We start from the raw sequence: 27,036 nt of genomic DNA, 5'->3' as shown, positions 1-27,036 counted from the left end.
TCTAAAATTGCAAATGCACAGAATTTACTGCATTTGCATGCATTCAAAAGCATATGGAGTGATTTAAGGGTTTTTGCATATCGAGAGGTGTAGTCGTGAAAAGTACAATAGCTGCCGTTAGTGCTTATAAAGCACAGCTGTAGAGGTATAATTACATGCTGCAATACCACATACTGTGCATCTTCATAAAGATGGTCTGACCACGAAGATGGGCAATGGTTTTTAAAGATGCACAATTAAAAATTCGCGTACGTATCAGAAGGACCAAGAGATTACTTGCGCACAGGAATGCTTTATACTCTAAGCAGCTGATACAAAGCATCCATGTGAATCTATGAACAAGGTCTTCATTCTGTTTCTTCCGATCAAGAAGACAGGCGAAAAGAACTGAAAGAACCCCACAAGGAGACGCGAAAGCACAACTCGGTCGTCGTGTCGACTTTGTCACATATGACCATACAACTTGTTATCGTTCGTTCTGGGTGAAAGGTCTGGTTCGGATCATGGACGTAACCCAGGAATGATGTGAAAGGTCATTATCGTATTCGAAGCCATGGAAAAGCTCAGCCTTCAAGTTGTTATTCTTCGAAGGACTGTGCTTCTGTTCTCACCAAGATTATCACATTGGTCGTTGAGGAACTGGCACTACGGCAAACGAGGAATAGTTTCAATAAAGCGAAAAGATGTTTGTTACTCTAATGAGTGGCAGCTTTAAGAATTTGTTAAACTTGGGGTCAATATGTAAGTTTCACTGTCTCGTAATATAAACTCATACATGAGTTATGGCAATGTAGAAGCGAGACTAACCAAAAGAAAAACTTTACAACATAGAATGTCTTATAAACAATTACCATTGCCTAAGGAAAATACGTTAATAAAGCACACACACCAAAGTAACGCTCCACTTTTGTCTATAGGTAATTTAAGTGCTTATCATACCCAAACCTAAGTTGTCTCTCTCGTACGCAACTCAGTATTTGTATGGATTATGTTTGGCTAACGCTCGGCACTGCAGCTTCTAAATCTTTTGTTGTTGCATTACAAGAGCGTCAGCGTCACATTGCTGGAACAGATAGTACGATGTACTTCAAGGCTGCGTAGACTGATACTCAAAATATTCCAATTATGCGATATTTTTATGTTATCTCCAGATTTCGTCTCAATATTTACAACCTCGGATACAACTGCCCCTAGTATACCTGATTGACACCGACGTCCCACCCCCGGAATGCAGAGGACTCCGCTATTTTTCTCTGTAGCCTTATTACTTGGGGAAAGCGGCAGACAAACCGATAATGGATTTTATGACTAACAGCCCTTCCCCAGCTGATTGCAACATACAGGCGTAGAGTACGCTCTTCTCCCTCACCTGTACCAAACCACGAATCTCGACACGAAATAAGTACGCATCCACAATGGGTTATATGCCAGGATGCTATTAAGATGCGCTGGCGTAGATAAACTTGCATTTCGTCGACATGAATATCATATATCGGCCCGGGTATTCTTCAAGTAGCTTCACCCTCTCAGATTTATAAAAAAAATCGATGTCTGAATACGTGCAAAAAGTCAACAAAGAAGGAATGTCTCTCATGTTGCGTTCTCTTGAGCAAGCATCTTCGTTATCATATATCGAGCTGGTGCATTCCTATTTGCGACTCACGTTTCCATAATTCAAAGCCTTTACATATCTTTTGCTAAATGCAACCGGTTATCCAATCGATTAGCCTTCATATATACGATGAGACTCTACAATATCTCGGTGAAGTTCGAAACTTACAGAAACTGAGCCTGTGTGGTATAGAGGACGTCGTATTAGAGGGGTTGTATTATATTAAGCGAAACAGTAAAATCGAGCTCTCTTACGAGTTCGTAAAAATAGTAATAACTGGCCATTACCATCTCCACCACTGCTTCCTTGTCACTTCGCCTATAGGTCTTATGTGCATACTATGCACTCATTACTGGACAAGTACATCCTCTTTCTCTTGTCATATAATGGTAAACATATATCATCCCAACTGTTGCTCTGTATTACATATAGCAGTTAATTGGTGCTAAACAACTAATAAGTGTGATAAGAGCGTAAGCTTTGCTGACCCGAGTTTCTGGAATTTAAAGCTCATATGTTGTCATGCGTTTATCTCAAAGATCTCGAATCTTCCATTCATATTTCTGATATATGCGTGCAACGGCTCGAATTTGCCAAAACGGTCTGGTTCAAGTAATGTGTATGATATATAAGAGAAGATATATGTATTTACTATAAGAGAGAGAAGAAAACGACGAACAAAAGAACAAGTGAAAGGTAAGGACGGAGGAAGAGGAGGAGTGGAAAACGCATGCAAAAGTAGAGGGAGGAGTGGTACGTAGAATTAATAGTCAATACCACATCATCGTATCCGAACAAACTGGCCTTCCATAGTGCCATTATGCGCCGGATTCGCATCAATATTGAGCAATTCACAGACAAAACTATACACTTCAGTATTATAGAAAGGGGCCAAGACAGCCCTCCGTCCATACATCATATCGACGGCTGGACCATGAGCCATGAATATTGACCGCATCTCTACGGCCAAATTATCATAGCCATGTATTCCAATCGGTGAAAACTGCTCTGTTGCTGATTTGGGATCAAAGCGGTCATGGTCTACCATCACGTAGCCCACATCTGGGATTGCCACAATCGGTGCAATACGCTCGTTGTTACTATAATGAAGCCGTGCCGGTACATCTTCCTTAAGATAAACCTGGAAATGCGGATCGGGGTGTGATTGCGTGAAGTTGTAAAATTCTTGGTATATTTGTTGGATGGCATGTTTAGGGGCATTGTCTTTGGGTCGAAGACCAAGAAGAGGGTCAGCTTCTCGTTCACGGAGCCAGCTTCGCGAGGTCGAAGATAATATGTCGTCGTAATAAATCACACGTGAACGGTCGGTCTCAGCCATTCCATGATCGCTGACAATAACAACATGGATACGACCAAGCAAATTGCGATCGTCGAGCCCTTTCAATAAATACCCAATAGCATCATCCATGTCTGCAATCGTCTTGTCGATATCTTGGCTCGTGGGGCCGTGTCGGTGGCCATTTTCGTCGGTTTGTTGTATGTAGACGCCGATCAAGTTGGGTCGTTCTTCGCGTGGCAAATCGATCCATTGTAATGTCTGGTCAAATTTGTCGTGAGGAGATACCGTGTCGTTGAAATCGATTACACGCTTTGGTTTTAGACCACTAATCATCGAACCGGGCCACATAATTACGGCTGACTCCTTCTCTTGCCGTTGTGCTGTCATCCAAATCTAGAGATGGTTTTTAAAAGGAGTTTATGAGAAAGCGTGCATTTCCGAATTCTGGATCTCCATGTATTACCGGTTCACCATGCCACCATCGAGAGTCATCATCCTCTATGCTGAAATCTTTTTTCAACACTGGATCATAAAATTTGTTTGCTACGATGCCATGCGATTCGGGATGCAGGCCTGTTGCTAGCGTCCAATGGTTGGAGAAAGTAACGGACTACATAGAATGTGCCTTGTAAGTTAATTTGCACGTGGAACCATATCTCAATGATCAAGAAGAAACATACAGGGAACGCTGGGTGCATATATTCTGCACGCATGCCATTCGCAGCTACATAGATAGATCGAGCCGTCAGAAACCTTATTGTCTACTTCTTTTTTTTCCCTAGTCCTCTGTCGCACCATGATCCCTTGATAATGATGATCAACAATTCTACTTACCAAAGTATGCCAAGTGCGGCGTGATATTGCGATGTAGATAATCCTCCCTAAATCCATCCAACGAAATCAAAATAACAGTGGGATCAAAATATTCTGTGCCGTTAAACAAGACACGATCGGGCCCCCGTTCCGCCATTTCGCTGTGAAGAACGACAATGAGGACCACTTTGAACATTAATAGAAACATGCCAAAAAACGCAGCCAACAGTGGATATCGCCACATCGGGTTGTCCTGGTAGTTGTATGCATGTGGTTGACAATAATACATATGCACATAATTAGTTTTGCGGTGAAGGAGGTCAAGTAACTTCTTTCTGTTGCACTGTAAAACTCGACTAACCCATTTCGAAATAAATAATGGTTCCTCGTTTGAATCGTGTACTTCCATGGGTTCTGGTGTAGTGCGTCGTTCGGCTTGGTCGTATTGGTTGTTGTCAGCGACATGTCCGTTCAATAATCGTCGTTCTTCTTGATTAGTTCCGTCGTCTGCGTCGTCTTCTTCGTCGCTATGCCGAGATTCTGAAGCGCCATTATCATTATGGTTGTTGTTGTTGTTGTCATCTTGAGGTCTGGGTTTGGTAGAGACAGAAAACGAGGAAGTGTTATTAATATCGTTGTCGTCGTCGCTACCGTGTTGCGTCCCTAAGAGAGGATCACGATCATCCTGCTGCATTGGGGGTGGCAAGGCTTGTTTTTAAGATAGAACTTTCTTGTACAGTGCAAGAAGAAAGAATGGGAAAGCAGGAAAAAAGGAAGGAGAGGAAAAATCTAAGGTTTGAGCTGTGTGCTGTATAAGGTTATTGAATACAAACTCGCGATTACCCGTATAATTTCGACAGCGCGCTCTGTGATACGTTTGCTATGTGTTGCTAGATCAATATATAAAAATAATAACAATAATAATAATAATAATAATGATAACGTATAAATATATTTGACTGTATGATAACTTGAGGACCAAGATACTATGGGTTGTGAGGGCATGAGTTATATTTATGTGGTAAGTATAGAAATAATATCGTAAAATAGTATAAAAGTAAGAGAAAAGAGGGCTTGGCGAACAAGAAAATTGGAGAGAAGGGTTTGTTTGTTGTTGTTGTTGTTGTATACATGATGCGATTTTATGATTTTTTTGTATGTGTTGCTGTTGTTGTTATTATTGTGGTATTGATTTAATGTCTGAAGCTTGCTTTAGGATAAAGAAATGATTAAGTTGATTTGTTGCTGGTGCGATTGTTTTTTCATTGATCCAATGTTGGTAAGTTTTGACGTACGCCCTAATAAATCGAGGTAGCAGACATATCAGTAACCGAAAATAACCCTTCGAAATCAGATGCCTTACCAATGGGTTCTTGCTGAACGAAAGTCGGATACCACCTTTCACAGAGTTACTAAGCAGATTACCGTAGAGATCCTGCATCGCCTGTGTGGCGCATGCAATATCCTCAAATTCCACAAAACACATTGGTCCGTTAGACTTGTTACGGAAACTGAGGCGCTGGTAGCCTACACAAGATGAAAACATTGCCTTGAGCTCGTCTTCACTTGCGTTAGGCGGTAGGTTACCGACATACAGTGTGTTGCATGGCGGATTCTGATCCGCCGGGTTGGTGCTGATGCCCAATGCTCCAAAGCTGCGGAACCCAGTAGGCGAAGTAACTCCTGGTGAAGGCAAGCCGCCGTTATTGGGCGTAGTGACCGTGGATGAAGTGCTTATGGATAATCCACCAAAGCGAGACGGTAGTTCATTGGTTTCGGGATCTGGCAACTGGAGTGGAAAAACCTCTTCCTGCACACTGTTGAGGTTACTCGGCGGAGGCGGCGAGAAGTGTTGTTGCTGTTGCTGTTGCTGTTGGGATTGGGATTGTGGCTGTGTTGGTGCAGGTGTCGTAGGATATGGAAGGAATGAGCTAGAATGCGGTGGTGGTTGTGAAATGGATGTTGATGGGGCTGGTGCAGGTAGTGGTTGCTGCTGTGTTACGGATGGTTGTTGTTGTTGTTGTTGTTGTTGAGGCGGGAAAAATATTGGCGCGCCAAATACGTTACCAGTACGCTCAGTGGGCGACTTGGGAAGATCCATATCAAGCATGCTGTTTTTAGACGAGTAGCGATGACCTGCATTGAATCCGCTTGGCAGTCGCGAAGATGACATTGATGATGGCATGACATTAAATATGTCGCCCATGGATGCTGACCGAGTATCGAACGGCGGTGGTGGTGGGGCACGCGATGCGAACATAGATTCATGGAATGACGGTGCAATGGGCGTGCCTCCTGGCGAGAACAAATCAGAATAATAATCCGGGTAAGAAAGCTCGTTGGGTGGAACAAGCTCAGATGGTAAGGCAGGGGGAACAGAATGGAAAGCTTCGTAAGCAGCAGATGGTGCCTGTGGGGGACCAAGTGAGAAACGTTTTGATGAAGAAGATAGCTGCTGTGTTTGTGTTTGTGGCTGCTGAGAGATGATAGGATACGAGCTGGTGGACATGGGTACAATGGGTGGATGCTGTTGAGGTTGAGGTTGTGATTGCTGTGAAGAAGTCTGTTGTTGTAGTTGCGGCTGCGGTTGCTGCTGCTGCTGCTGTTGTTGCTGTTGCTGTTGCTGTTGTAGCTGCTGCTGCTGTTGATCGCTTGACAAGCCTCGTTTTGTATGCAAGTTCTTTTTCGCCATTTCTGCTTTCAGCACAGAGCCCTTTTCTGCGTCAACTCGACGACCACTCAAGATTTCCTTGGCCTCAAGCGCTTCAAACCTGGTACGAAACTTGGCGAAACCAATCTACGCAACAGATAGCCGCAGAAGTAAAGCATGAATTACCAGAGCACACATAGCCACACACGCTTTTCGTCTTCTTTCAAAGGTGCTTACAATTTGCTTTCTCCCATTATTACTGAGATTGTTGTTACTGCTGTTGTTACTGTTGTTGTTGTTGTTGTTCGACGACGAAGAAGGAGCCGAAGGCGACGTCATATCATCTTCTTGATCCTTGCTGGGGATCTTGAGTGTCGCCGCTTCAAAGCCAGGTGAGAATATGAACATGTTCTGAAACTCGCGCTCTTGCATATCGTCGGGGAAGCCAACGACAAAGATTGTCGAGATTTCCTCACCCGAGCTACCAGAGAGGAATGCCGAAGACCCGTTCGAGGCACTCACACTGGAATTGCCGTTCGTCATCAAGATGACGTTGTAAATTCCTTTAGGAGGAGCAGGAGGTAGTGGAGGTGATAAAAGTGGGGCTGCGCCTACCGAAGGCATTCGCAAATCGGTGGTAGCAGGAACGAGGGAGGCGGCGAGCTGAGAGGTAGTCGGTGACGTGGGTGAACAAAGCGGATGAAAGGATGCCACGATTGGTTGAAAGTGAATTGAATTGGGTGATGGGGAGATTGGTGGTGAGCTAAAGGAACAAAGAGGTAGGGGGGGGAGGAAAGACTTTTTTTTTGGCGAAAGGAAGTGATATATTGTGTGTGTGTGTGGTGTGGTGTGGTCGCAAAAAAAAAGGAAAAAAAATAATTCGGCGTCAAGACGCTGAAGTTATGGCAACACAAGAAAGCACGTCTCTTTACTTCACTCTTTCATTCTCTAATCTTTTGCTTACTTTTACACTCTTATGTGAGCGCGCGCGGGCTGACATGACAAAGAAAAGTCCAATCATGCCGTTTTGCTTACAGCCCTGAGGAAATACGTTATTATGCAACAGACGAAAGAACATTCCGCGGGTGCTCCGTTCACTGTTGCGCAGTAAATCATACGTCCCAGGCGTGTTGCTGTGAGAATCAACGGATAGTTGGAGCTGAACACGTACCTGTGCACTGACCAAAAGAAACCGTATGTAATGCTGGCTCGCTCTTGCAAATTAGCGTATAACATAAGTGCAGTACCCGTTTGATGTTTGCAGTTCAGCTTGTACCAGCCATCGTGCTGTTGTTCATGTTACCATGTATTCAAAGAGGAGAACAGAATGTATTGTTGATCACGCACTCTGCCAAGTGTGGCGTTATGTACCACGGTGCTATGTCGTCTTCTGGTTTCCGTATACAGTATCTCTGTGACCAGCGAAAGGGATATCGTGGACCCAACCACCCGCACACACAAAACAAACACATGCACACAGTGGCTCTTCCGAAACAGACCAGGAACATCCACGTTGCTCTTCGTTTCTTTCCAAGCACAGTAAGGGGATGATTTGATAAGGAGCAGAAGATATAGGATATTTACATGGTTATTAAAATTTTATTCATTTACAGTTTGCTGATATTCTTTCTGCTTTTTTGATTCCACAGCCACGCGCAAGAAGCCTTGGACCTTATCTGCCGCTTCATAGCATCTGTCATGACATTCGAAATACTAAGGTGGGGGGGGGATGGCTCAGATAAGCTTCTTCACGCTTCTGTATAGACCGTAACTGTCAAGTCCCCTTCTTTTCAACTTACTTGTTCCTGACTAAACTGACCGGATGAGTCGGATAACAAGACATGAGGCGTCTTGTTGAGGTTGTCAAATGCAAACATATGGACCGAAGATGCGTTCTATAGCAATAATTTAATCAACAACTATTCATTTTGTGGCTGATCTTTCTTCTTCGCATTACCTCTAATTCTTCACTGGTCGGGTCCATGACGATATCTTTGGAAACACGATCGATCATACATGTCATGGCAGCTGTCATAAACTTCATAGGGATGCCTGCATCCAATAGTGCCAATGTGATCCCGTTCACCGCTGCTGCCAGCACCTATGTATATAAAAAAAACGTGTGATTACATTTTAGTATTCTACAGACCCACCAAAAATGAAGCCATTCTTTCAAACTTATATTTTACTCTTAAAGGCAGAGTGAAAATAAAACATACCGATCCATCGTCCTTGATAATCTGAACAACGATCTGGACAAGGGTACGCGGCATCATGCCACCCAAAATGACAGGCTCGACTGCAGTCCGTAATAATTGTTCTTGGAGTTTCTCAGTAGTGGTAGACACACCTACAGCAGATCGAACAACGACTTCTACTGTGGCTTCGTCCATCTTTTCGTCGCGTAATTGCACTTCGGCCGGACCAACAACAGAGACCATGACCGATGTCTCGCCTTAAAATGACAAGTTAGGGCACATTGATGGGGACAAAAAGGGATCTGTTGAACAAATTACCTAGATCGAACTTTGCTGAACCGTCAGCTTGATTTAGTAAGTTTTGTGATGCTGAAAATGCGCGTAATTGTGTGTTTTCCGTGCGGCGATCGGGTCGTTTCACCATGTCTGTTGACTTTTTTTGTTTGAGAGGTTCAGGAAGAAAAAAACAAAAATTTATGCGCTTTTCGCGGCGGCTCGTTAAAAGTGAAGGTGTGTGAATCACACGTTCAAAATAGTCTTCAGCTGGGGAAGATAGTAAGAATTGTATCAACCATGAGAGCGTAACCTAGCTAAGCGTTATGTATAGGACTTTGGGTTAGCACCATGGTTTCAAGATCAACCCATGTGTGCAAGGGAGGACGTGTATGATAGCAAGTAGGTGTAATTCAGCTGCTTTGAGATCATCACGATATAAAATAAAGGAGCAGATCACTAAATTGAAGAGCTTATTGAGAACGAGAGAACATGCCTTATATATAATGAATCCTTATCCTTGAAAAAACCTTATCAAGCTGGTGATCACCTTGGTAAGCTTCCTTTGGGGGTCTTTTATTCATCCAAGAAAAATTAGAAATAAGAAGCGGAGAATAAATGCAACAGAAAGAAGGAAAGAAGTGTATTAAAGCGTATGCATGAAAAGAAACAAAAGTTAGACAGCTGTTACAAAAGTAAAGAAACGAGTATGGAATATGATACTTACCTCCCCCCAATTTGTATCTCGTTGGAGTGGCCCTCCACTCACTCCATGACAGGCGCCAAGGCCTGCTCTTCTTCGTCTTCCTCCTCCTCTTCAAACTCGTCGTCGTGGGCATCGTCTAATACATTTTCTCCAGCGGGACGACGCATCGACGGTGGTCGCGATCTCAAATTACCAGTTTGAACGTATTGCATGAAGATACGACCAATGTTTCGCGCAGCATTATTATCACGGTCCCACAACTATATGTATAGATAGAGTAAGCTTATGCGCAAGTCGTATGATGCATTATCAAGGGACTGATGTGATAAAACAATCAAAATACTAGCCACTTACAGTAGTTGCAGGACAATGATCGCAGAACTTCAATGGGTACACGGATAATTGGGAATCAGCTGAAAATAAGTTTTGGTATATTATTACAACCATAATATTAGCTATTGAGGCTCTCTCACTGTTTCACAAACTTTTTGTATACACGATAGAAAGTAACAAAGCCTATATTACGTACCAGCGTTTTGACGGTCGTTGCAAGTCGATGTTGGCCAAAGGTTGTGGCCGTCGTCATCCACACACCAGAGCTGCCGTCGGGCATTGTTCCTGTGTCCATCGTCTTCAGCACGTTCGCGGATCCGACGAATTCTCCGCTTTGTGTGCTCGCGGCACACTTGAACACTTCCTGGACGGTCTCGAAATTGACGCGTGTTCGCATCGCAAGCACTGCACACAACACTGGTTCGATACTCATCGATGAGCATGACCATTACACGTCTTGCTAGAACCGCCCGGAACGTCTACAAAGTTATTTATAATATAGGCGTCAATTCACAGCAAGTACACTCGCTTCATTCATCACTAATTAACGTTCCACCACGTCTGCCAGATAATTTTTCTTATTTACCTCAACAGGAATAGGTTCAAATCCTTTGAAGGAGGGCTTAAACCTTCCATCACCATATGCTACAATACAATTGTCTTGCACTCTGAATCCTGCATGTGCGCGGCGCGGTCGGCGAAACCGGCGGCGGTGAGCTTTGCGTTCACGTTTAGAGGCCTTATTGAAGAAAGGGAGAGGTACCTTGAAGCAACCATATTAGCTTTTGCGACTTATCAAAGAAGTACTCATACACAGAAAGATACTTACATCGTCACGGTGATCCAACCCTATCAATCTGTTGGCAAGATTCTCCAATGCGCTTTTGCGCGCAGAAAAAAGAGTGAGTAACGTTTCCCGGTGAAAGAAATGTTTGTTAAATTGTTCATGGATGCTATTTTTTTCAAAAAAAAAAAAAACTAGAGTGAATACTCATGCCAAAATGATGATCACGGTGTTCCAGTATATATCGACATAGCTGAGTAACTTACTGTCTGTGCACGCCACTCAACATTCTGATGTAGTTTCGAAAACCTTCCGAGGTAGGCGCTGAAGCCGGATGTCCTCTCAACATATCATACACCTCCTGTATCTCCGGGATATCTTGATCCGGATGAGCCTGTCGCTCGACATGAGCATAGCGTGCTCGATTTTTGTTTTCCTTTTGGAGCGCCCACTTGAACATGGACTGGAACCTGAAAAAGGGTTATGTACAAAATCAAACATGTTGGCATCAGATGTAAAAAGCGCGGACACACGCTCATACTTGCTAAAAGTAAATATACTGCACGCAGTACTCACTGGTATGTTCTGTTATTTAGCTGATATACGTGCTCTGCTCTCGCTTCAGGTGTTTCGAGCGGCTCAAGAGTGTCTACAGCAGTGACCAGAGACCGGATGCCTAAAATAATATACAGAATATCTACTTAGATACCGTTACATATTTTGAGAATGATTAGATATATACCTGGGTCTATGAACACTGTTCGAAAATTGTGAAGCCGCTCTGCATCAAGACCATCTGGCTCTTTGGAGAGATGATACATTCCTCTTCTCCACTGTGTGACGTCAATTTCACGAGGAAAACGTTTAACTTGGTTGGAGCTAGAAGGCATATACTCTAACAATAGATTTATGAGATGTCGTCATGACTAAATACATACTTTTAATATTGCATGCTATGAGGGTACTACCAACCTCCACGCCGCGTTGTCACAGGCCTGCGAAAATGGAACACAATGGCGACACCATCCGTTTCGAATGTGTTATTGAAGAGTTTGAGCTCGCGGTCTTCTGGGGGCACAACACCTTGACCTGGGCACATCATATTTATAAATGTATATGAGATAGATGAGTTTAGATATAACTATCAAAAGATACCACTTTGTGACTATTCAAAATGTATACGGAATCTACCTTCGACTGCGTATCGGCAACGTCGCGGCTCTACGTGACCGATATTAAATAGCGACTCCCAGAAGCCTTCAAGCAGCTCAGGATCTTGCTGTCTGAAAACACGATATGACAAGCAACGTCCACGACCAGGAACGTTATTTGGTCTCTAGATTTATGCATCGATGGAAACAAGCCAGTAAATAAACAAATAACATCTTTTAATAACTGGAAACACAAAGAGAGTAAAAACGCATATCATTACCACAATATTATCCGGCACTTGTGCAGGATCTCGCTCGTCCACTTCGCGTACGATGTAATACATAGTTTCAAGGTCGACCGGCATGAATCCAATGCGGTGACTGGCAAGTGGTAGTGGAGTCCACTTGGGACAGAATTGGAAAGGCTGGGCTTCAAGTGACAGCCAGATATAAAAGGATAGCGAATTCACTAGCATTGCAGGGCCAGATATGGACGGTCGCTGTACTATGCGTGCGATATTCACGCCGGCATATGCTTGTTCGAATCGTGCAGTGTGTTGGCTAAAAAAGTTAAAATTAGGTACACCGTCTTAGTTATAACTGTGTGTTTATCTATGTGTTGTATCTATATAATCATCATAACAAATTAAAAAGAAATTATGTGTAATTTCTTACTTGAAATATTGAAGCACCTCGGTAAAGATTGCTGCTGGAATTCGTTCAATTAAACGCTGAGTCAAATGAGTTCTGTGCGTTGTGATCAAATTACAGATTTGTTTTGCTATAAGCAGATCAAAATAAAAAATAGCGGTGAGACATTTACAACACTCCAGTATTACCAATGTAAGTAGAAAAGAAAATCATTCTTTTGTTTACCCATGCTAGAGATGCTGATTCGAAAGGTAAGGTTATGTTCATGGCGCAGATGACTCAGATATGCGACCCATACACGCTTGAGAAAGACAGGAATGTTGGTGCATAGGTGGTTCATGGCATCTACAAATTTATTTCCTCAGTTAATAACTATTTTTATAGTTCAACAATCATACATAGAGCATGTAAGAATTGCGTGTACACTACACTTACTGGTTTTAGCTTTCACTGCAAAAAGCTGTGCTAATCGAGCCAACAAGGACATTGATAAGTCTTGACGAAGAACAGGAAGATCGTATAACGCTGTTAAGAAAGTCAGTATCAAACATCTATCATTGTTTTACATTTACCCAGTTTCAAAGCGTCATATCGGTATATCTAATACCTTCTCCTGTTTCCGCATTCCGGCGTTGTGGCTGATAATGATTATTGAAGATATCGCGTAGAACGGCGTAGCGGTTTGGAGTCTATTGAAGTCAATAATGTAAAAAGCTTGTCAGTGTTGCATGCTCCGCGACATACAGTACATATTATGCACAATTCATCCCAAGCAACAGAAATTATTCTCACGCGAGCCGGTATAGGTGCCTCTTGCGTTGGATTGGTGATCACCATCCGAAATGCCGTAGCCCAATACGTTTGATTGTCTAATTCTGGCATGGGTATCTCACCGTTGCTTTCGTATGCAAGCAGAGCATGCAGATTAATCAAGTTCAAGGCGTCTCTGCGAAGTACTTGGTACCACTCAGCTAACGAACGAAGGTAAGCCTAGCGGTAATATAAGATTGTTTTAGCTTTTCTGTCCAGATAATTATGAATGATCTTGGTGTCGGCTTTATAAATGGTGTACGAACCCTGTACAGCTCACGATTTTCATTTAATGCTACCCTCAACTTGCATTTGCGACTGGCTAATCGCCATGTATTTGCACGGCCGTAAAACGTGTCGCGAATGAAGTCTGGCTCCGGTTCTATGTAGGAAATAATATAAAGGTACAACCATAGTGAGTCTACTATATACATGCTCATAAAAATCATACACAGAAGACAAGCGGAAAGACAATATTAACAGTACCTGCTGCTCCTTCTTGCTCCATGTACGCTATCTCGTCATAGGAGTACTCATTCTCGGCAAATGATGTAATGTCCGAGCTAGTGTCGTTGTCCAGGTCGTCATAGTAGTCATTAACGTTGTCAAAACCAATATTTTCGTCGTCCACATCCATCATAGCCGCACCGTCGCTCGCTTCCGAAAAAGCTTCAGTGGTTGGGTCATTATCGACGAGCATATTGTCGGTATCAAATGAGTCGGTTGATGCCATAGTCATATCAGTGTCGCTGTCGTCCACAACACTGATAGACACCATTTTTAATATTGATTAAAAAGGTGCAAGGCTTTATGTATATAAAACAATAGTGATAAGATAGAAAGAGAGTTATTGGAGAGAAAGTTGTAAGAAGGAGAAAAGGAAGACCTTGTTTGAGAGAAGGAGTGCTTTGATGAACGTGGGTTGTGAATAGATAATAAGAGAAAAGAGATTGAATAAAAGACAATATGAAATACTGTGAGAGTCAAATATGAGATGATTTTTTTTGAATGAATTAACAACCCTTTATATACTCTTGGATATGCTGTCAAGACTTCCGTTTGGATGAACTGATGAATGGATCGGGGGCATGCCGGGTTTCGGATGTTTCAAAGATGAAGAGGGATGGTAAGGTTGAGTTTGGCGGTCATGACAATGAACGTTGCCTTCCGATTGTAAAGAGTCATCTTTGTCTTGATCAGTGTGCTCCTTGTTTGGCGAATTTCACCTTTGTCTGTGCTGGAATTGGTATCTGCTCTTTGACATTGAACGTGTGACCAACCAGTAAAATTTCAGCCTCCTACCCGGCTCATCCAACAAAAAAAAAATGCTCTTTGACAGGTTCACTTCGCTCAACTCATATAAGCTAGATTCAAAGGAAGTGCTGACTAACTCGAGAATAGGACAATGTGTATACAATGGTTGGTTCTGACTTATTCTCGATTGTGATCCATGTTTGAGAGATCATTGATATGGCGCTAATTATGTAATATTGTGATTCATTCGTGTGTGTGGTGTTCTCTCTACTGCTTTCTAATGGTTACAAAGACGGCGGAGTGGGATGAGTTGTCCGGATCAATCTCAAAGTAGTGTGGTTTACCACAAGTGCACTATGATTTTGAAAAGGCACCATTTATTAAAGAAAATTCTTGAAAAAAATTAATGATAATATTCGCAGGTGACTATTAACAAGAAGATATATCTTTTATGCAAATGATTAACCCATGTGTATATCACCTTTTGAGCATGTGAAAGAAAGATAGTCGTGCTAGGATTACATGCCGCCCACGATTGCCCGCTTAGCAATACTACGGGTGGGGAGCGTGCTGCACTCTAATCAAACAATTATCAGAAGCCTCGTGATATGCTGAAAAATGAAAGTGATGAAAAGAGACTTTAGAAGCCCCTGAGAGTGTTGGCAGAATTATACATATCAGTGATTTAAAGATGAAGGCTGTTACTTCTAAATTTAAACAATTAATTATGCTGATTGAGAGGATTGTGTCTACAGTAATCAGATATGTATGCTTTCTCGTGGACTAAAGTTTTTGACGATGTTTGGACACTATAGAGGATAGAGGATAATATTACGCGTGCGGTTCTTTTTTAAAAGTTGATGTACAGTATGGAACAATAACAACGTGTATTGCAGGATTGTATGGGGGGAGTTCGTTATTGGAGTCCCGGGAATACGACAAACGTCACCAACCAAAGTGTTCATTATATTCGTTTCTCCAAATGCTCAAAATATCTTTCTATACCTTGTTGTTGGTTTTGAACACTGACAGAGCTGGTTGAGAGCGGGGAATGTTGTGTTGAGGACGTCAATAATCTGTTTGCCATGGTTGCTCCATTGTTTTAACGAATTCTTGGATCTGCTATCTACACGAGGGACGACAAGAAATATAGAGTAGGATGTTTGTATTAAGCAATATGATAACTGTATATCATACCTGTCTAATTCTTGTTTCTCAATACGCTTCTTTCCCTATTTAGTGCTTCTTGGTTGATGTGTATTACTATTGCTAATGATGGCACATGATCCATGCACACTTATGGCTTTGCCTTTGTTGATAATTTAGATAGCGGCGCTATCATTGATCATCTCACAAATCCCATGTCCCATATTGCAAGTCCAACAGCTTTATCCGAACAAATATATACCAAGTCCAACCAAGAGTATTAGAAAACAAAATATATGTAATAAGTATCTCTGCTAAATATTTATTTTATTCTTCATTGTTGACGAGAGGGACATGCATTTGGATTGATGATTTTTTCTACGACTGTGTATAGCCTTTTCTGTAGAACAAACAATCAGTTCTCTAGTCGTGTTGTAGATATGTTTGATTTGTTTCTTGCAAATAGATTATCAAGTTGATTTGTCGAGCGTTCATATTCAGCGAGCAGATCGTTTCTATGTTGCCGCTGCTGGTGCTGTGAGGATGGTGCTAGTTGCATAGATGCTGTTAATGTTGTTGACTAAAGATGATGCTGGTAATGACGATGATGCTGTTGTTGATTGGCGAGGGAAACTTTGGTTTATGATTACTAGAATGGTGGTGTTATATGCGCTAAGATATATATGCTTGCATGGCTGGTTACGCTTTCTAAAATCTTCACAACTACCAAGAACCAATAACGCCATTGCTATCAGTTTCTTCAAACTTTAAAGTATACAATGCAGAACTAGCAAAAGATTGATAGGTAACCTATTGCCACAGTACGATCAGCAATTGTAAAAGTAAACGCACACATACAGAAGTGGTACATACGTGATCATCATGGATAGTTATCATCCGGTCAGCTTCATCTGGTGATTTTTTGCAGGCTTCTCTTTTCGTTTGTTAAGCTTCTCTAGTCGCTGTTGTTTCTTCGACACCAGCCAAAATACGTAGGACTTGAGCACGGTAATCATTTTCAACAACTGCGTCAACATATAGTTTACACGATCAGCACGATGATTGCAACTGTATGGAAGATATTTGCGTTTAAGTTTGGAATGCCAGCTTCGATCAGATTATTTCTATGGAAGGACGCATTCTAAAGAATATACAACCGTGCATTATGTTGAAGCGCAAAATAAAGCCAAAACGAGCTTAAAACGTACCTCTCTCCAAGCCTTGCACCAAAGATGATGCTTAGGATGCCAATGGTCCAACACACAGCCATAAAATGCTCATATGTATCCCGCCAATTTTTAACCAAGACTGCACAAATTCAACGACGGTTTTGCAATTCATCAAAGCACCAAGGGCAGAACGAGCTTCATCTCTTCTTTTCTTCGTATCGGCTGTTGACAGAGTACTTTTGATCTATAACCCAACATATAAAAAAAGAAGGTTATATTGAATATACGATAATGTGGCTAACTAAAAGGTACCTTGGACGTGATGTGCTTTTACCATGCTCTTTTGATGTGCCAATGATACAGAAGAACATGAACTTGATGACCGTAGACTTCTCGGATGCTGTTAGTTTCAAATGGACTGCATTCGATCATGATCCTTGTTGGTGTGTATTCGATTCTGTCCCGGAGCCATCGGAACCATACTTGCAGATTTTCACTATCTTCTTTATCTGTGATCATAAAAGCAAGAGGGTAACCTTGTCTAGTAACTGTATGCTTAGCAACGATAGAGCACAGATACGCATCAGCCCGACCATTGATAATAGATTTGCAAGTCTTGTGTGTGGCATCAATACAGATCTCATTTGATTTCTTGAGCAGCTATAGAGCACATACGTATCTTAATATACGAACATTGCATTATATTTTGATATATGTCTTTTCTTACCAAAGCTTGTCGTGGTGATATCCATGCAACAACAAAAGTAGATTCCGTGATATATTCCAACGTCTGATAACCTTGATCTTTTAGATAGAGAAGCCACTTGACTACACTTTCTTTATCGATTGGATCTTTTCTTGCTAATCTTGACTGTTGGTTGGCGATGATATTCATGACATGATGCTGCTTCACACGCAAGGCTTCCGGGAACGGTCCTTCGCCTTCCTCGAGCTGATACCACCGGTTAGCATCTCTACGAGTTGATATCAAAGTTTTGCTTTACATGTATACATGATACTTACATCTTGAAGTTGTTTACTAGTCAAACGCAGATGTTCCTGAATTTGATCCCACTCCAACTTGTTATTGACAAGTTTTCAATCCATTTACGTGTTTCAGGGGGGATTTGTGAGCGAGTAGCATTGGTTATCTCGGTAGGGTCATGATGCTGATGTTGCCAGTGATATACAACTTTGATTTTGCCTGAGACCAGGTATTGAATACAATATCGAGCACGACAGTTTACTTTAATGGAAGGTTTTGCAAGTCGACGTTTTTTGATGGGAGCAGGGACAGCTGGTACCGATATTTCTCTTGAGTGATCACAGAGAAAAGTGATACTACGTTCAACTTTCCGAGGACGGCCGGTATTGTTTCGGCGTGCATCTGAAGCCTTGGGTACGGAGATGTACTTGTTGTTGGTGATGAAGTTGGCATGCTGTTTGGGGTTTCTTTAACCCACTCGTCAAGTTGTTGCTGGTTGTCAAAAATCTCTGTAACTACTTCGGTAGGGTAGGTGGGAAAGACACGGACAAGGTATCCAAGGCTATCAGATGCAGAGGCCATTGTTGTAGGTGAGCAATTGACAAAACAACAAAGGTACAGTTGCGAAGCGTGAATAACGAAACCGCTTCCTATGTGTCGGAAATTTAGGCCACGCATACCGTGTTCGGAAATGTAATGCTGGCTTTCTTTCTCCAAGATCTCTTTTGTTACTTCTTTTAACTGGCAAAATGACAACTGCTCTGATTTGATACCAAACTACAGTTTACGATGGACAATGGTAAATATAGCTCAAATAGAATTGAAATTTTAAAGAAAAAATTAATTATTGAAAACGGTATACAATAAACCGCAGTAGTTAACAACTCGCTGATACAGCGAATGAGCGATTTGCGACTCCATAACGATCGATCGCTGCTGCGCCAAAGACGGTTGCGCAAAGCGTTTACAGTAAAGAGTAGGCTAAGACGACGACGCTGGCTCTTACGAAGACGACGGCGAATGCTGTGACAAAACGGTTTTGAACTTTTTACAATGACGACAATCACCTTGTATCTCGCACAAAGACGCTGATATGTACAAGTCTACAACATCAATTGCTCTTGCTGTTGTTGTACCGGGAGTTGTTGCTGTTGCTGCATCATGGTAGAGAAAGCGGCAGCAGATTTACGCATCTCGATAATGGCAAACATGGTAGACGATTCTTTGCCCAACAAACTTGTGTTTTCATCGGTCGCAATTGGATCGCACGATGGCGTCCATCCTGAAAAATAATGAGTCATATCTCTCAGCAGATCCGTTTGTTCCAGTGGATTCCAGCCGTTTTCAGTGACCTCGCTCAAGTCCTGCAAAGCAAACGTGACATCTTCAAGTATTCGCTGTCCAAGAAACGACTGGACAATTTCGGGTGTTTTTCGCGTCAGATCACGCAGAAACTGGAGTGATGCGTAGGCTTTCCACTTGTGCACGGTGCTGACACCGGGACATCGACACACATACTTTGAATACATACTTTGAATAATGAGCTCAAACATCCGTTTCGTACGAAAATAAAGAAAAAGGATTACCTTGTGCATGGATATCGTGTTACAGAAATGGTTTAGATAAAGTCGAAACTGACAGTCGTATCCATCCCAAATCCATTTCTCAAATACCACAGTCATTACATCTGCTGCTTGACGACACATACTGACCGTCAAATTGTCAGGGAACTTGGTTCCAGCTGTCATGGTTGGGTCAGGCAAAGCAGGCAAGAACCGATCAAATAGTACAAGCCAATTCATAGCATGTTCAAGTAATACCATAAACATGGTCCGTCGTTGCCATTGTTCCGTGTGGATTGTCACCATCATCATCATCGTTTCAAGCTTGTATTTGGTATCCAGGTGCTCATAGAATCGCCGGAGCTGCCGTATTTGCTGTGTCACAATGTTCAGCACTTTGTGTTCGTCTTTTTCGTGGTTCATACTCGTCAGGTTGTGCTCGATCTTGATCCGTAGTCTTCGTGCTTCGATAAGCCATCTTAGACAGTCTGTATAGGCTATGTCGGCATCATCCGCCATGCCTTGACATACTACCGGTGGGTCTATCTGTATATCCTGCAGTTGAATGGATGACTGTCGTTCGTGCAACAAGGGCATCTGAGTATCGAGCAACCATACGGCCCAGAATATCCGCTTAACGACTTCGGCATCAATCATTCGACCTTGCTGTTCATGGTGTGTGGTTGTGGACGAACGGTGGAGCCGTAGATTGAATGCTTTCGTAATGGTGATGCCAGTATTGACGTACGCCTGACTAAAGTTGCCGTGATCAATTAATTGTGCGGTCTTGATAAGATTCCAAAACACGTTTGATAGACTGCAGTCGCTGAACCGTGTCCGTTGTGCCAACACATGTGTAGGCACGGCTGTCGATAGAGATCCGGATGGCGGCAGTGGTGGGAAATACCCTTGCGTATTATGTGGGCAGCAGTACAGGTCCCCGGTAACTGACACTGACAGGTCTGGATAGCCGGACATACGCCTAATTAAGGAAGGTGACATGACAAACGCGAACATGGATGGGCAATCGGTCGTAGGAGTGGCTCCCGTATTATCGTACGGTTGCAAGTATTGATTCAGCGACATTCGAACTGGCAAGCGTACCACCTGAGAATCAAGTGAGTCGTGTGATGAAGCTGGAGAAGAAGTGCTTGTAATTGTTGCGTGGCTACTGCTGCTGTTATTGTTATTGTCACCATAGACATCGTTGAGTGCTCGTGGAACGAGTGCAGCAAGTTGCGCCGTGGTCTCAATATTGGTCAAGATACGTTTTTGACCGTCAGATGTCAAGAACACTTGCCAGCCATAATCAATCGCCAGCCGTGCAACGTCGTCATGTGTTGGCTGAGAAGAAAACGCTTTTAGTTTCTGTTTGTGTGTGTATCGCGCCACACATCATTTTAATTAGAAACACAGATCCATCTACAATACTTATAAGTAGCGATTGTGCTAATGTGTATTACCCGGGATACATAGCGTGGGGACGTACCTGATTCTGAACAGTCGAAAGTAAACTTTCTACACGTTTGGAGATATCATCGATTTCCGTGTACATATCATCTCGTCGTTGTCCAGCGGAAATGTGATCATATCGCATTCCGCTGTGAGAATAACTGCATTCGGCGTTTGACTTTACGCAGTTACTACACTTGGGCCGCTGTTCGTCACACTTTACATGGCGACGACGGCATCTGCAAAAAAAAAAAAACATCAACTCAAAATCAGTGGGATTCCTATGCAAGAAAAGGTGAAAGAAGGAGCAATTAACCACTACTCGTTGCATTTCTTGGATTCACGACTGGATCGGACGGCAGCGGTCTCCTCGTCTGTCTCTCGCCAGGCTCGCTTCGGTGGCATAAGAGAGTTGAATACTGTAGAGCAGGTTTTTTCTACTCTGTAATAGGGTGTAATAATAGGGGGGGTGATGGAGCGGAATACTATGGAAAATTGCTCTGCTGCAGGTTTCTATTAAGGTAGTACAAACCACGCACACAACCTTATACTGGAACAGTTGCCCCGAGCAAAAAAGATCCCTTTCTTTTCTCTCTTTCACACTTTCTTCTGCTGCTTTTCTTTATTCGTTTTTATTAATGGCCAGTAAACCACCACCGAGCAAACGTCGTCGTCAAGTCGAGACCTGCATCAAGTAAAACTCTTGTTTTGTTTTACGGGAGAGGGAGAGGCTTCTTTTGAATGACCAAAGAAGAATCTTGTCAAGTCCGCTGCCGCTGGTATTAATATTACGATTCAAAAAAACAAAAAACAAAATAGCTGTCGCTCATCGCGAAAGCAATGTGACAAAGGCAACCCGTGCCGCAACTGTTTGGAAAACAACCGCAAGTGCTTGTATGCCAAAGAGTTCCCGTACAGCAACTTATCTCCAGAGGAACAAGCAGCTATCCTGGAACGGCTGCTATACGAAACTCGAGGTAAATTCAACCTCCTGAAAAACTATGTGGAACAGAACGCTGTCAAAGACTGGGAGTCGCAGGTGGTGATGGCAAGCACCAAGCGTCACTTGGCACGTAACATCCGTCTTGAGGCCGATATGTACAATTACATGCGACGCTATACGGCGAGCTGGCTCGTCAACGTGTCCGTACCTGGCCAGCCGGAATGGCGGGTCCAAGACAAGGTGTTCAAGAATGCATTCGGCCGCAACGGCTTCATTATCAATCTGATGGGCACACTTCCCAGTGAAACGATCCCACCCTTCCCGCGCATGCTCGAAGATACCGACCATTTTTCAATTGACATTGCGCGCGCCATGGTCTCTGTCGAAGAAGTTGAAATGATGATTGCGCTGTACAACGACTGCTACTCCTTTTCGGCTCTCCCAGATTTCATCTCGCCGCATTTCGAGAGGAACGGCGAGTACGATCTACTTCTCAGCTCGGTAATGACGCTCATGCTCTCGCACTGTGTCAATTTGCACGCCATGAAGGTCGACAACCATCAAGTGCTGTCGAATGCATTCTATTTCCACACCAAACAACTGCGCGACGCTCGCGTGGCCAACGGCATCGACATCATGACGCTGCATGCCACGTTCAACATGATGCTTTACGAGGCAGAAAACGGATATTTACAGCAGAGCGGCATGTCACGACAATACATGTCGATCATGATCGACATGCTCCATGCCCACTATGGTAACATGTCTGTATGGCAGCAAAATTTATTGCGACATCTGTTCTGGGCTATCCACACCGCGGATTGTGCTTTCCACAACATGCAGATGCAAGACCACGTGCTGTGCGCTCCATACATGCACGTCCACAAGCAACGTCCGTCCGACCAGTCGCTCCAGGTTGTCGACAAGCTCAAGGAGGAGTACATTTACTATCGCTGTCGCTTGGCTGAGAATATCCGGCAGATTTGGAAGACGTGTTACGAGGTTGAAGCTCCGAGTGTGGACGGTGCACAAGTCAAGGCCCTCGAGGACGAAATGTGGGAGTTGTACCGCGAACTGCCCTCATGGATTACAAGCGAAGAGGAGCTCAGCAAGATCGCCATTGAGTCGTGCGAAGGCTACGAATGCTTCTGTGGCCAGCCCGACCAGCACAGCCGCACCCATCCCATCTGTCATCGCTCGCTGGTCGAAGTCTGGATGCGCCGCTTGCGTTACCATTTCTTAGTCGAGTGGCACGGCACATGGCTCCTCTTATACCAAATCTTCTTACCAAAGGCCGGGGACGTTGTGCAGCTGCCGTTCATTCGCTGTATGGAACACGGCAAACTGATGGTCGATGTCATGGACCGCTGGGCGGACGACCCGGACTTTTTTGATTGTTACTGCTACCCTTCGCTCAAAACATTGCTCGTGGCATCACACGTCCACCGCTACCTCCTTGGATCAGAAATTCCTGAAGTCAGACAAAAAGGATACCAGCTCCTCCACCAACTGTACACCATCATCCGCCGCTCAAACATCTACCACATGTACAAAAACACCAGCTTCATTCTAGGGATCAAGGCCACATTTAGCGCAATTCGTAGCGATTACATTTATCCGGATGCCGGCCAGATTATTGACATTTCAACCGCGGCTGCAAACAGCAACGATGCAGATCTGCATATGTTTTCAGCCGCCGCTTCATAATACCACCATTTCATACTCTTGTTATAGCTTTTGTTTTACCGACTCACACTACCTACCAACGCTCACCCACTGCACTAATAAACACTATTCGCATGCAAAACACACCTTGTCCCAAAGCAGGGGGCACGTGCTCCGCTATTCCGCTTTGAGGCATGATCGTCAGTGTTCTGTGTAATCCTTTGCAGCTCTTCGCCAAAAGCGGAGGCCCCTTTGTCGCTACCAATTGGGATGGTGTTACCTTTTGCATTTCTCCCCGCACTTGGATCTTTTTCATTTCGGTCGGTGTAAAATGCGGAACCTTGTTATACGTATATAGAATGTGTAGAAGCAACCAACAAAATTGCGGGTGACTCTAGCGTTCGGACAATTTGACTTTCAGATGAATATTTTAAAGGCCACAGAAGTAAAAGGATCAAGGTTTAATCATCTACATATAGAGATTGAAGTGTATCGACATATCTTTTCATAGACTTACGGTGCAAAATCCTTGTGTAATTGACTCATTACGTCATATTTCGAAATGATGACCAACCGACGAATAGGCGAGAGGATTGTCATCATGGACATGTCAAAATGACCGCTGAACCAGACATCCCTCGTCAACAGCAGCTTGACATCAGAAGGGCAAAAAGGGTATATTCCATAATTCATATACGAAACTCACTTGGATTCCCAGTAGTAATCAAATCATTTATCCCAAAATAACTTCCTCATGATTACTTGCTGTTTTTTTATTTTTGTTGTTCTTTTTCCTCGTTAGCAGGGTGCTTACGTTCCCAAATCTTAAAAAAATCACAAGTTTGCGTAATTAGTATCTACATTGTGATCGTTTTCTTCAAGAGCATCAAAAGAAATAGATATTATCTCTTACCTGGATATAGCTTTCAGAAAGGAAAATCATTTGCGGGATAATCTCTTCTACAATCAAGTCCTGAATCTGATACCACTGTCCAGTTCCACGATGCCGGACATGTACTTTGTAAATTCCCTCTCCCGCACCAGGTTTGCCTTCATGGCAAATGTTTGCCAAAAGATCATAGTGTGCTCCCAAGGTTTCCACATTAGGATCGCTTGTAACTGTTTTAGGTGAGAATTTCAACAGGAAAAGGGTTAGCACAGAGAACAAAGGAAAAGCAATGACATGTACACATGTAACTCACAACTGCTCATATCGACGTTTTGAATAGGGAAGTTTACAATGGTAGGATTCTTTTCAAGGGTCCAATTGTTCTTGTTGAAACGCTTGATGTGGAGAATCAGATATTGTGGAAGACGAGTGATGTGGTAACGTTTCTTTTGATTCGCAGTTTCCTGTTAAAGATCAAGCTTCAGCGGTTAGATGGACGGATAATCAAGAGTATTATCACTTTTTTACTAATTTTTATACCTGGATATGTCGTCCATCGTACTTTGCAAGGATTGTAGTCAGTGGCACCTGAGGAATGATGTCCTTTTCAGCCTCGTCTTGGTACAAAGGTGCAGGTGGTAAATCCAATGCCAGAAACAAAAAGGGTACTTTGCTCGACTTGATTTCTGGAATGCGACAGTTGTATCATGATTAAATTTCGAACTAAAGGTGTTCTTCTTTTACTACACTTACCTCGATCCCCATCGAAAACTGCAATGCCTCTTTCTTCTAATGGTGGTTCGCCTGGTCCTACATCTTGTGACTCAACTTGTACCTCTCCCTGGAATATGCGGTAAATCACACCTAGAGTATGTTTGGATGTAATTGTCAATCATTTGATGCAATCACAAAGAGGAGGAGAACTTTGTAGATGCGTTATCTAGTACTCACTGCTGTTTTGCTTCTTTGTACCACCAAGATCTTTATGCAATGTATTCAGGAACCATGACAGAAAATCGATAGCATTGCTCTGTTCTGTCAACCGAAAACGTTTTTGACTTGCGCTCGAGATTTCCTAAAACCAAAATATCCAATTGGTTATTAACTCACACTTTTTTAAAATAGTAGATGACTGTCATTGCTGGGATGCCGCCTTTGTTTACCTGCAACAATTCATGTGGACTGACTTGACCTTTGAATGCCTTTGGATTCCACATTTTTCGTACGAGAGCACCAAAACGGGTGACAAGCTGTGATTTACCTTGACTTTCAAAATCTTGGAGAATGAAATAATCACGCAATGGTGGTATATGTATCAGCGTTTGAACCACAACGTTCACGTAATCGTTCGCTTTGACATTATTCAACCCGACAAATCCTAGAACGGGTTTATTAATGTTTAGTGTTGATATAGAATCATTTCAGTACGCACTCGTGAAATTATTCTTACCTGGCAGATATTTTTTATTGTTCAAATCATAGGAAGCTTTTAAGTTCGTGTCCAAACGCTTTACTTGTTCTTTCGTTAAAATTGGATTGAGGACGTACTGTGGTTGATGCAAAATTTAGTATACTTCACTTGTCGTTTCGCTTTCTATCCCTAAATAAAAGTATATTACTTTGATATCATCTAAAGAAGGATCCTGGACTTCATAACCATCGGGAAGAATATAAACCTATAACGATGATTCATTGATGTTATTATACATTTTTATTATCACATATTTATATCGAACAACAAACCTTGAGAGTGTGTAGGTTAATGAAGACGTGGTGATCCTTGTGAATGCTATGAAAGTACGCGTGGGATGATCTTCCACGACCTTAAAGTTGTGCACAGGCACCATGAGTTATCGGATCGTAAACAAACTCTTCCAGGATGATCTTCTAGTCACTTTTTTAGATTTACCTTGGTAGTATTTGCCACATACAAGGCACGCGTACACGTTCAAATGGGACAACGATACTGAGCATACTTTTTCAAAGTCGAAGTCGAGCATGTGGCGATTGATTGTGTCCAAATAGAGATCGCCAGAGCCCTCGACTTTTGACAAGGAAGTATTAGAGGTGTCATTACTCGCTGTTGTGTCGAGACGTTGTTTTTTCGCCTGGGGCTCCATTTTGTGCTATGATGGTTCTGTAATGGCTAAAAAAAAAGACGAAGTGGGAACGTGTGTGTGTGTGTGTTAATACAAATCTGAGCTTAAATAGTTGCTTGACAGCCTTATCATTAATCGAAAGCATAAATCCTTAACGACCTAGTATGTATAGAAAAACATGGGTTGGCTTGATGTGTAGCTCTCCAGCTTTCTCTTCTATGCTAATGTACAAAAACAAAAGTTGTCGCATAACTAAAGATAAATTCAAGAGACGGTTTATTATTGGGAGGATATAATCATTCGGGAGGGTATATTTGTTTTCAATGTAAAGTTATTAAAATGTGATATAGAATAGAGACGTGTATGCATATGCATATCTTATTACAGCGGTACTTGGGCACCGAACAAATAGCATGAGTAATTCGTAGGCGAATACTCGGTGGATTAGTAGGTAGGAGCGTCTTAGATTATTTTACGATGTTTTTTAACGAAGATACTGCGTTAGTCAGCTTACTATTGCTGCAGTGTTTATGGAATGTAAATCGTATACTGGCGAGGAGGAGAAACCAGTGCGGAAGCAAGCAGATATCC

General features: G+C 42.7%; 10 protein-coding genes across 10 annotated transcripts; 2 read left to right on the top strand and 8 right to left on the bottom strand.

Annotated features, from left to right (window-relative positions):
* Window positions 1-2,393: 2,393 nt before the first annotated feature.
* On the bottom strand, window positions 2,394-3,610 carry BDB00DRAFT_881617 (alkaline-phosphatase-like protein; the record flags this gene model as incomplete). The annotated part of the gene is made up of 3 exons (XM_053128093.1): window positions 2,394-3,305; window positions 3,376-3,522; window positions 3,593-3,610. The coding sequence occupies 3 exons, from the start codon at window positions 3,608-3,610 to the stop codon at window positions 2,394-2,396; spliced, it is 1,077 nt and encodes a 358-aa protein (XP_052984031.1).
* BDB00DRAFT_590974 (uncharacterized protein) lies at window positions 3,554-4,596 on the bottom strand. Its single transcript, XM_053117963.1, has 2 exons — window positions 4,087-4,596; window positions 3,554-3,978 (listed from the first exon to the last, which is right to left on the bottom strand). Exons 1-2 carry the CDS (start codon window positions 4,417-4,419, stop codon window positions 3,739-3,741), a joined length of 573 nt encoding a protein of 190 aa, XP_052984030.1. The 5' UTR covers window positions 4,420-4,596; the 3' UTR covers window positions 3,554-3,738.
* A 4-nt stretch (window positions 4,597-4,600) lies between these two features.
* On the bottom strand, window positions 4,601-6,807 carry BDB00DRAFT_919169 (uncharacterized protein; the record flags this gene model as incomplete). The annotated part of the gene is made up of 4 exons (XM_053128735.1): window positions 4,601-5,458; window positions 6,383-6,522; window positions 6,613-6,649; window positions 6,710-6,807. 4 exons carry the CDS (start codon window positions 6,805-6,807, stop codon window positions 4,903-4,905), a joined length of 831 nt encoding a protein of 276 aa, XP_052984029.1. The 3' UTR covers window positions 4,601-4,902.
* A 367-nt stretch (window positions 6,808-7,174) lies between these two features.
* Window positions 7,175-7,946, top strand: BDB00DRAFT_803975 (uncharacterized protein). The gene has a single exon (XM_053122072.1). It carries the CDS (start codon window positions 7,630-7,632, stop codon window positions 7,924-7,926), a length of 297 nt encoding a protein of 98 aa, XP_052984028.1. The 5' UTR covers window positions 7,175-7,629; the 3' UTR covers window positions 7,927-7,946.
* A 1-nt stretch (window position 7,947) lies between these two features.
* On the bottom strand, window positions 7,948-9,042 carry BDB00DRAFT_803974 (ribosomal protein S5 domain 2-type protein). The gene is made up of 5 exons (XM_053122071.1): window positions 8,892-9,042; window positions 8,595-8,830; window positions 8,333-8,476; window positions 8,175-8,270; window positions 7,948-8,088 (listed from the first exon to the last, which is right to left on the bottom strand). Exons 1-5 carry the CDS (start codon window positions 8,995-8,997, stop codon window positions 7,975-7,977), a joined length of 696 nt encoding a protein of 231 aa, XP_052984027.1. The 5' UTR covers window positions 8,998-9,042; the 3' UTR covers window positions 7,948-7,974.
* Window positions 9,043-10,698: 1,656 nt separating this feature from the next.
* Window positions 10,699-11,264, bottom strand: BDB00DRAFT_803947 (uncharacterized protein). Its single transcript, XM_053122070.1, has 2 exons — window positions 11,246-11,264; window positions 10,699-11,139 (listed from the first exon to the last, which is right to left on the bottom strand). The coding sequence occupies exon 2, from the start codon at window positions 11,127-11,129 to the stop codon at window positions 10,932-10,934; it is 198 nt and encodes a 65-aa protein (XP_052984026.1). The 5' UTR covers window positions 11,130-11,139; window positions 11,246-11,264; the 3' UTR covers window positions 10,699-10,931.
* A 1,814-nt stretch (window positions 11,265-13,078) lies between these two features.
* Window positions 13,079-13,342, bottom strand: BDB00DRAFT_803935 (uncharacterized protein). The gene has a single exon (XM_053122069.1). It carries the CDS (start codon window positions 13,306-13,308, stop codon window positions 13,120-13,122), a length of 189 nt encoding a protein of 62 aa, XP_052984025.1. The 5' UTR covers window positions 13,309-13,342; the 3' UTR covers window positions 13,079-13,119.
* A 5,105-nt stretch (window positions 13,343-18,447) lies between these two features.
* BDB00DRAFT_803905 (uncharacterized protein) lies at window positions 18,448-21,427 on the bottom strand. Its single transcript, XM_053122068.1, has 2 exons — window positions 20,887-21,427; window positions 18,448-20,765 (listed from the first exon to the last, which is right to left on the bottom strand). The coding sequence occupies exons 1-2, from the start codon at window positions 21,178-21,180 to the stop codon at window positions 18,939-18,941; spliced, it is 2,121 nt and encodes a 706-aa protein (XP_052984024.1). The 5' UTR covers window positions 21,181-21,427; the 3' UTR covers window positions 18,448-18,938.
* Window positions 21,428-21,487: 60 nt separating this feature from the next.
* On the top strand, window positions 21,488-23,499 carry BDB00DRAFT_784670 (uncharacterized protein; the record flags this gene model as incomplete). Its single annotated transcript, XM_053120480.1, has 2 exons — window positions 21,488-21,543; window positions 21,669-23,499. The coding sequence occupies 2 exons, from the start codon at window positions 21,488-21,490 to the stop codon at window positions 23,497-23,499; spliced, it is 1,887 nt and encodes a 628-aa protein (XP_052984023.1).
* A 1,110-nt stretch (window positions 23,500-24,609) lies between these two features.
* BDB00DRAFT_756381 (uncharacterized protein) lies at window positions 24,610-26,466 on the bottom strand (the record flags this gene model as incomplete). Its single annotated transcript, XM_053118901.1, has 9 exons — window positions 24,610-24,810; window positions 24,887-25,032; window positions 25,100-25,210; window positions 25,298-25,421; window positions 25,510-25,724; window positions 25,797-25,893; window positions 25,966-26,022; window positions 26,090-26,169; window positions 26,256-26,466. The coding sequence occupies 9 exons, from the start codon at window positions 26,464-26,466 to the stop codon at window positions 24,610-24,612; spliced, it is 1,242 nt and encodes a 413-aa protein (XP_052984022.1).
* Between the last annotated feature and the right edge of the window lie 570 nt (window positions 26,467-27,036).

This window comes from Zychaea mexicana (assembly GCF_025766255.1).
Source record: "Zychaea mexicana strain RSA 1403 chromosome Unknown BDB00scaffold_8, whole genome shotgun sequence".
Taxonomy (NCBI): domain Eukaryota; kingdom Fungi; phylum Mucoromycota; class Mucoromycetes; order Mucorales; family Lichtheimiaceae; genus Zychaea; species Zychaea mexicana.
This window is presented reverse-complemented; position numbering and strand designations above follow the sequence as displayed.